A 10,107-nucleotide genomic window follows, 5' to 3' on the forward strand; every position below is an offset into this window, starting at 1 on the left:
GGACGTTTCACCGGGAAAACATACCACTAGAATATTTTTTATAAATATATATTTAATAACTATTAATTGATGTATATATATATATATAAAAGTTTATGTAATAAATAACTAAATAACATATATTATTTTATATATAAAGTTATAGTGAAAATAAATATACAAAATTAATTATAAATATATAAAAAATAATTAAGAAATATTAAACGAGCCAAATTCAAGCTTAAAAAACTACAAAAGAAGCCGAGTTCGAGCTTTATAAATAAATATCGAAACTAGCCGAACTCAAACTATGTATAAGTTAAACGAGTCAAGCTCGTTTACACCATTGCGAGTATGCCACAAGCGGAGATATTACAAATAAAGTAAAAACTTTAAAAACATATTTTTATTTAATATCAAAACAATAATATTCTCTCTTGTACATAAGGCTGGCAATTTATACACGAGACACGAATACACAACACGTACCTACACGACTTTAACAGGTAACAGGTAAGGCCTTAACATGTTTCGTGTACTAAACAGGTAGACACGAAATTACCTATTAATTTTCGTGTCTAAACAGGTATAATACCTGTTTACCTGTTAGGTACCTGTTAATACTTGGTTATTTTTAAAATTAAATATACGTATATATATAATCTATATAATTTATCCCTAACCCTAATCAATCTTACAACCATCTCGTCGTCGCCTCTCATCAAGTCATCATCCATCCTCCCGTCGCCGGCCATTCTCCCGTCGCCAACCATATCTCTCTCCGACTATCACCCGCCGCCGGCCATATCTCTCTTTCTCTCCGCCGTTAGTTCCGTCCATCATCCCTCTCCGACTATCTTCAGTGCCTCTCTAGCCATCATTCCAATATAAAGGTTGTCAAATATGTGTTTCTAAACGGCTATTATCGTGTACTATCGTGTATTATCGTGTATACCAGGTAGTAACAGGTTCGTGTTCGTGTTTGGGTTACAGGTACATGATAAGTTTTCGTGTCGTGTACGGGTATACACATTTCGTGTTCGTGTCTTATCGTGTACGGGTATACACGATATGCCAGCCCTACTTGTACATAAGAGACTCATTACAACACGGAACAAATCTCGCGTCAACTCCGACCACCGTTCACTGTCGTCCACCACCGTCTCCGGCCACCTCACACTCTCTAATGCACAACAAAAAACACAACACACCGTTACCGCCACTATCTCCTCTCCGGTCACCGCACATCCGCCACCGGACCGAAAAATCCTCCGGTCGGTTCAATCTCACCGTCACAAACCGGTCACTCGTGAACTGTATCGCGTGGATCGTATCATCAGTTTTGTTATGTCGGCAAGCAGTGGCGGATCCATGAAATTTTCTCAAAGGGATCGGAAAATTTTTGTATTCGTACACGGTTAACCATCGCTATATAAATTTTTTTTTGCCCGGTTCGACCATCGGGTCTGGTCGAATTGTGTCGGTCATATATATAGAAAAAAAATGATAATCAAACAAAGCATTATATAACAAAAAAAAGTACAAGAAACTTCATTATAAATTCATAATTATTGAAAAATATACTTAGCTTTGTTCTATGTGGGCTTTCATTTCTGAAATCTAACCAAAACATCATTTAGTTTGACATTTCTGAAATCTCATCACCCATATGATTACGCAAACCGGACTTCACGCACTCCATCGCCAAAAAGCAAATTTCATCGCATACGGGTGCAATGAGTAATAATGATACGAGAACTAACTTCAATTAATAAATAAACAATACACCAATGCAAATGAAGTAAGTGAGCAAAATAATGTATAGTCGAAACATTTTTTTTAGATTAAAACACTTAATCCATTAAATTTACCTGACCTATTACTTCCGCCATCATACTTTTTTTTAAATTAGCTTAAATGTAGATTAAGTTGGGAGTGAGAGATTTGTGCTTAAAAATTGAGCATGAATTAATTAAGCATTAAGCTTAAACTTGTATTTAACTTGTTTTCTATTAAACTCAAATTTAGTTGGTATGTTATTTATATACATTTATATAATTAAAAGGTTGTTCTCGAAATTCATAAGGTTGTTCTTGAAATTCCAACAGGGTCGTTGTGCCGTTCTTGAAATCACACAGGGGTCAGGATCAAATTATACATGGGTCGGTCGGGGTTTTAACACATATATACTAGTAAATTTTTTTTTCACAGAGGTCGGCCGACCCCTCTACTCAAAGGGTGGCTACACCACTATCGGGCAGGCGTGTTTCTATTTGAGCCGTTGCTTTATATTATTTTAACATGGTATAACAATAAATTTATAACATAAAGACAGAAAATACCTTCTTTATAAGAGAACAAAATATCTTTAAATAACTTTCCTAAATTTAAGTTACAAAAAAAGAAAACACATTTTTTTGTAAATACATATATTTTTTCTTTTGTTTGAACGACTATTTTTTTGTGTGTTAAATCACCACACTCATTAAATTTTGAAAACACCGTTGCTCGCTCTGCTAGACTATTTTATCTTAATCAGACCCTCGCCGATTTCAGAGATCAGGAAACCATACCGTCGGTATATTTTTATAAATTTAATGTATACATATATATTTAATAATTATGAATTTATACATGTAATTTAGTGAAAATAACTAAATAACACATATATTATTTTATATATAAAGTTTTAATGAAATAAATTACAAAAAAAATTATAAATATATAAAAACTAATTAACAAATATTAGATGAGCCAAGCTCGAGCTTGAAAAACTACGAAACAAGCCGAACTCAAGCTCAAACTTTGTATAAGTTAATATATATAAGTTAAACGAGTCAAGCTTAAACTCGGCCGAACGGAGATATTGCAAATAGAGTTAAAACTAAAACTTAAAAGATTTTTTTATATAATATCAAAACAATAATATTCTCTTGTATATTAAAGAAACTCATTACAACACAGAAAAAATCTCGTGTATCGTTAGAAACAGATACGATAAAATGTGAGATTGTTATCTGTCATTTTCGTTAGTTAAGACCGACATCGACTAAACATGATACTTGAAATTAATATTTTTAATACCAAAATAACAATATTCTCTAGTACATAACAAACCGAGTACAACACGAAACTTATCACGCGCCAACTCCGGCCACCGTCCACCACCGTACACCACCACACACTCTCTAATGCACACCAAACTCCGCCTACCGTGCAGTAACCACAACACACCGTCACCACCATTATCTCCTCTCCGATCACCTCACCTCCGCCACCGACCCGGAAAATCCTCCGGCCGGTTCAATCTCACTGTCACAAACCGGTCACTCGCGAACTGTATCGCGTGAATCGTATTATCGGTTTTGTTACGTCGGCAATAAATCGTATTATCGGCAAGGTGTGTATCTATTTGCACCATTGCTTTATATTATTTGAACATGGTATAACAATAAATCTATAACATAAAGACAAAAAACACATAACAAAATATCTTTAAATAACTTTCCTAAACATAATTAAAAAAAGAAAACGCATTTAATTGTAAATATATTTTTTCCTTTCGGTTGGAACACCTATTTTTTGTGTTTAGGTCACCGAACTCACTAAATTTGAAAAGTCTTGTTGCTTGCGACTATTTTTTCTAACCAGGTTTCACTGTCTTCAGAGTTTGGTTTGAACATTGTATATTTTTATAAATTTAATATATACATATATATATTTAATAAATAACATATATTATTTTATATATAAAGTTATAATGAAAACAAATTACAAAATTATTATAAAGATATAAAAACTAATTAATAAATATTGAACGAGCCAAGCCTGAACCAAGCTCAAGCTTGAAAAACTACGAAACAAACCGAGCTCAAGCTCTAACTTTTTATAAATTAAACAAGTCGAACTTAAGCTCAACCATGCGGAGATACTTGTAAATAGAGTTAAAACTAAAACTTTTTTCAAAACAATAATATTCTACATAAACACGGAACAAATCTCGCGTCAACTCCGGCCACCGTGAACCACCACCGTACACCACCATCTCCGGCCACCACAAAGCTCTCTAATGCACACCAAACTCCGCCTACCGAGCAGTGGCCGAAACACTCCATCACCACCAGCATCTCCTCTCCGGTCACCTCACCTCCGCCACCGGACCGGAAAATCCTCCGGCCGGTTCAATTTCACCGTCACAAACCGGTCACTCGCGAACCGCATCGCGTGGATCGTATTATCGGTTTTGTTACGCCGGCAAGGCGTGTTTCTATTTGCGCCGTTGCTTTATATATCCGGTATGGTGTTTTACGTCGGGACGGTGTCGTTTGATGTTGTGGTGCCGGATGTTATTAAGGTCCGTAGGGTTAGTGGTTCGGTGTACCGGAGTCCCGTGGTGTATGTGAAAGTTAGGAGTGAGATGGAGGCGGATAATTCGAGTTCGGATGCGGTTTGTGGTTTAATAATAAGCTTTATCCTTATTTTGTGTTTGTTACAGTTTTGAACTAGAGTAATTACGACACAGAAAACGAAGTAGAAAAGTTACTCTAGTGTTAGCATAATTACTCTAGCCTCTAGGTGTTTGTATGCTTATCACATAATCATGTTAAAAGCCGTTAATAATAATTACTCTAATGTTAGCAACTTAGCATAATTACTCTGGTTATTTGTATACTTTTCACGTTGAGCTGTTTTGAACTAGATTAATAAGTTCGGTAATGATAATAATTTGACGGATGTGGATAGTTTGACGTCTGATGCGGTTTGTGGTTTATTATTAAGCTTGCCATAATTTTATGATTATTACGTCGTATAATCTCACTAAGGAAGGGGCCATTTTCATTGTTACTGTTCCGGCTGTTAAAATAAGGTCCGCTTGTCTAGGGCTCGATCTTGGGACTAGTCCATAACGATCAAAATCGAATCGTGAGCCTATTAGTGAAGCAAATTCAATGAAGCAACAACTGGTACCATAGAGAAGCGGCCATAAACTAGAGAGTCTTTAATTAAAAAATAAGAGTGATAATAATTACTGAAGTGTTAGCATAATTACTCTGGTTACGAGTTCGAGTTTAAAGTTGTTTTGAACTAGAGTAATTACACTACAAAAAGTGAAGTAGAGTAATAATAATTAGTTTAGTTCAAAAACTGTTGAGTTATTGCATTACTCTAGTGTTAGCATAATTACTCTGGTTACGATATTTATGTTAAAAGTTGTTTTGAACTAGAGTAATTACACTACAAAAAGTTGAAGTAAAGTAATATGGAGTAATAGTTAGTTTAGTTCAAAGACTGTTGAGTAAAAGTATTACTTCAGTGTTAGCATAGTTACTCTGGTTATGATCCTCACCTCACGTTAAATATTGTTTTGAGCTAGAGTAATTACACTATGAAAAATTGAGGTAGAGTATTAATAGTTAATTTAGTTCAGAAACTGTTGAGTAATAGTATTACTTTAGTGGTGTTAGCATAATTACTGTACGCTTCTAACGTTAAAAGTTGTTTGCATCCGATCCTAATACTACTAGAGTTAACTTGATTAGCTTTTAGCTTAGTGGAACAGTTAATATACAAGTGCATTTGAATATTTGCTTTTATATTATTAGCTTTTATTAGCATAATTATTAGCATAATTATTATTATAATTATTATTAGCTTTTATATAGCTGTTAAACTGTGATCTTATTATTAATATTATTATTAATTTTATTATAATTAGTAGTAGTTTTTATATAGCTGTTAAACTTTGATTTCCTTTATTTTGCTTCATACACATGTACTTAGAGCCGAGGGTCTCTCTGGAAGCCACCTCTTTATTCCTTTGGATAGAGGTACGGTGTGCCTACATCCCACCCTCCCCAGACCCTACTTATAGCTTTGCTGTCGGTGGGATTTTACTGGGTATGATTGATTGATTGATTGATTTGAATATTTGCTCCTATTGTGAAGCATTCATAAGTACGCTATGCATTATATACTGTTTGAAAGTTAGATTAGACATATATGCTTAATGTTTAGTTTCTATTACTTTGACTAGAACTGTGGCAACAATAAATTCAAATTCAGCTGTATTTTGGTTTCAAATTACCATTACTAAAATGAACTTGATTGGTTTTAGCTTATAGTACCTGATTCTTCCATGAACTTGATTACTTATGCACATATACTGATTGAAAGTTAGTTTAGGCATATATGTTTGGTTTTGTTTACTTTGACTAGAACTGTGGCAACAATTATTCAAATTTAGCTGTGTTTTTGTTTTAGTAATTGCTAAGCTAAGTTATGGTTCTTGACAATGTTGCATCAGTAATCGGTAGGTTTTAGATGCTTCATGTAGTCAAATCCTAAGTAGTTAGCATATGCATGGTCAATTTGAGTCATTCTTTACAAATTTCACATTGTATATACAAATATGCAAGTAACGGTAGTTACTCCGATAGTCTGATAGCATAAACTTGTGATTTTGACACCTCGTTACTCTTTTCGTATTTGGAACTTAGAAACAAAAGAATTCTGCTGTCTATTTAATTGAACTAGTTGTATATCCGTGTGTAGCATCTACAGATTGAGGATCAAAAAGAAATTTAATAGTTTTTAGGGAAGTCACTGAAGTCATGTAGTTTGCTGGTTTGTGTGTTAAAGTAATCAACTATGGACAATTAAGTATTTATATGTATATACGCTCATTTTTAAATGTTTAAATAAACGATTTAGTTAAAATTTATCATTTAGAGGTCAAAAGAAAACCACCTTAGATGGTTATGTGAAACATATTATGTAGATCATTATTTGCTAGTTTTTAGTGGTATGTGTAGCATTTAGCAAGTACGGTTTTAAATATTTTTTCTTTTACAAGCTATTACCGATTTACAACACTTAATTTGATGTAGATTTCATCTGTTTGGAAACATGCTAAACGTGGAGACTGGAGGCCCTGTGTAAAAAAGTTTTCAGGAGGTACGAACACTAGTCATTCTTTGATTCTTTGACCTTTTTGTGTCTTAGTTTATTAAGGCTTGAAATGACACTCTACAAATATAATCGTCCCGGTTTTTCTGTTTTTTAGGCTTGCCGGAGTCAAATGGGTACATATATGTAGAGGCAAATGGTGGCTTGAATCAACAAAGGACATCAGTAATTTAAATACCTTTTATATTAATCTACTTTCAATTTTAAAACTTCAACACATCAGCTTTTCTATCTCTAGATTTGCAATGCAGTTGCTGTGGCGGGCTATCTTAACGCGACACTTGTCATCCCCAATTTTCGTTTTCATAGCATCTGGAGAGATCCTAGGTTTGTTAACATGATCTTCAACTATACTATGAAGAATATCTTTTAAAGTTTAAATCTTGATTGTTTTTTTGTTGTTTTTCTAGCAAATTCAGCGACATATACGATGAAGAATTCTTTGTGAAGACATTGGAAAATGATGTGCGTGTGGTTGACTCAGTACCTGGATACCTTATGGAAAGATTTGACCACAATTTGACCAACGTATACAACTTCAAAATTAAGGCTTATTCGCTCATTCAGTACTACAAAGATACAGTTCTTCCAAGACTTCTTGAAGAAAAGTTAGTTTATTATTTTCTAATTACAAATATTGGTTTCTTTCTGAATATATTTAACTTGTTATTATGCAGATTTATAAGGATTTCACCATTTGCGAACCGATTATCATATGATGCCCCCCCTGATGTCCAACGGCTTCGATGCTTGGCAAATTATGAAGCTTTACGGTTTTCAAAGCCATTATTAACAATGGGAGAAGCATTAGTTTCAAGAATGAAAGAACGCAGTGCAAATAATGGTGGAAAATACATTTCGGTTCATCTGCGTTTTGAGGAGGTTCGTTGTCTATATTTATATAAATCATAGTGCAAACTGCAAATGATATCGGGTGCAACTTTATATTAAAATATTATGTAACAAAAATGTTTACAGGACATGGTTGCTTTCTCTTGCTGTGTATATGATGGTGGAGCGAAAGAACGAGAAGATATGATAGCTGCTAGGGAGAAGGGGTGGAAAGGTAAATTTACAAAGCCCGGTAGAATTCTTAACCCCGGAGCCAATAGGGTTAATGGAAAATGCCCCCTCACACCTCTAGAAGTATGTTTTTTTTTTTTGTTTTTTTTTGTAATTAGTTTTTTTATACGTTTATTAACTGAAAATGAAATTAGTAACAAGAAAATGTTAAATGCTTAGTTTTTGGTATGGGTCAAAACGGGCTGGTTTGGTTAACCCGAGACACCTTTTATCCAAATTTTAAACATTTTTTTGCGTATTGAATACCCGAAACATATCTTTGTTACTAGGTTGGTTTGATGCTTAGAGGAATGGGATTTGATAAAAGCACATCTATATTCTTAGCTTCCGGAAGAATATACGATTCTGAGCGACACATGGCTCCGCTCTTAGAAATGTTTCCTCTCTTACAAACAAAAGAGGCGCTTGCATCCGCTGAGGAACTTGCTCCATTTAAGGTTCTAACCTTCTTTCTCAACTCTAGTTTTAACGTTCCATTAATTCTTGGGCTGACCCGTTTTACTGCTGCTAGAACTATTCTTCCCGGATGGCTGCTATTGATTACACAGTTTGTCTTCATAGTGAAGTATTTGTTACAACTCAAGGTGGAAACTTTCCTCAACTTTTGTTGGGTCATCGAAGATATCTGTTTAATGGGCATTCAAAGACGATAAAGCCCGATAAACGCAAGTTAGCGGTTTATTTCGATAACCCAAAAATCGGGTATGATTCTTTATTCTCGTATTAGTGCTCTTAAACATCTAATACATATGAACTATGTAGTGTGTATGTGGGGGGGCATTTTTGACCTGATTATTTCATGTTAATTTGAGTGATGCTTTATCTCAAACAGGCCAAACGGGCCAATTAAACAATTTAGCCAGAAGGGAATAAATCAAACGGGCTGAATGTGGCCCAAAGTTTAGAATCGATTGAACCGGTTAAAACCTGGTCAAACCCGATACTTTACCCTTAAAAACCAGGTTGGAACCCAAACCGGTGTCACCAAAAATCGGGTTTGACTTTGTTTGACCCAACCGACCCGATTTCAATATGAACTGGTTTGGGCCAAAAACCCGATTTGTGCACCTCTAGAGTTGTCTATGCATCACTAAAATTGATTTGCACGACACAAGCTCTACCTTCACATGATAAGAAAAGACAAACAAAAGTACTTGTACTGTAAGGGTATAATTGTCTAAAGAGATTGTAGTGTCTCCGCTTCTCATTTTTAACGAATAAAACCTGCTAAATCGTTTGTACATTGATATAGATTAGACTTGTGGTAATATTATTTTTATTATTATCTATATTCATATTTTTAGTAAAAAGTTCAAGAAATGGACAAATAAGTGTTTCAGGGCAGCCTGAATCTGGCCCGTTTGAGATATTCGTTCTTACTGAATGCTACATTATTTCAAGTGTTCTATATGATGATTCTTATTATTTATTCATTTATTCCAGCTGGAAAACATTCAAAAGGCACATGTTAAGCATGCGGGCCCACAGCGACTCAAAAGGATTCGAACTGAAACGACCAAACGACTCGATATATTCATTCCCATGTCCAAATTGCATGTGCCGTACAAACAAAACCGATGATTCAAGAACAACATCCAAGTCATGATTCTACAAGTCAATCGAAGTCAAACGAGTTTTCCTAGACTTGTTTTGCAATTCTTGGGCCCACATTCTGCAAGCCAACTATATTTTTTTTTCTCTACGCTTGAATGATCGCCATTTAGAGCTTCAACAAGGATCATTGAAGATGGAAGTTGAATGATTACATTTGTTACAAAGAAAAAGAAAAAAAAATGATTTTTTTGAACAAGCTAGATTGCATATATGTCCAACGTGGTTGGTTGTTGATGTCGTTAGTTCGTGTACAATCGAGTAAATTTGAGTTTATAAAATCGATTATGTGACAATATGATTTGTTCCCTTCTTCCTGTTTTTATAAAAGTTTTGTTAGTATTTATATGATAATCAAAGTATCACCTGGGAGAAACGTAAGGTGGATGGGGGAACCATAGGTATATGATTTCGGGTGGTTAGGGTTCCTCGGATACATGAGCGCAATTGATTTGGTAGTGGATTCGG

At 34.5% G+C, this 10,107-nt stretch overlaps 1 protein-coding gene across 2 annotated transcripts; it reads left to right on the top strand.

Moving 5' to 3' along the window:
• Positions 1–3,970: 3,970 nt before the first annotated feature.
• LOC143609973 (protein ESMERALDA 1-like) lies at positions 3,971–9,700 on the top strand. Of its 2 annotated transcripts, XM_077084579.1 has the most exons (10): positions 3,971–4,426; positions 6,867–6,933; positions 7,043–7,110; positions 7,184–7,272; positions 7,356–7,553; positions 7,623–7,827; positions 7,924–8,091; positions 8,298–8,465; positions 8,540–8,730; positions 9,472–9,700. In XM_077084579.1, exons 1-10 carry the CDS (start codon positions 4,049–4,051, stop codon positions 9,632–9,634), a joined length of 1,695 nt encoding a protein of 564 aa, XP_076940694.1. In that variant the 5' UTR covers positions 3,971–4,048; the 3' UTR covers positions 9,635–9,700. The 2 variants fall into 2 exon arrangements, with proteins under 2 accessions (XP_076940694.1, XP_076940693.1); XM_077084578.1 differs by having other exon boundaries at positions 7,356–7,827.
• Positions 9,701–10,107: the final 407 nt, after the last annotated feature.

Source organism: Bidens hawaiensis, unplaced genomic scaffold (genome assembly GCF_021521415.1).
Source record: "Bidens hawaiensis isolate Kalapana, Puna unplaced genomic scaffold, B.hawaiensis_p1.1 tig00022572_1, whole genome shotgun sequence".
NCBI lineage: Eukaryota > Viridiplantae > Streptophyta > Magnoliopsida > Asterales > Asteraceae > Bidens > Bidens hawaiensis.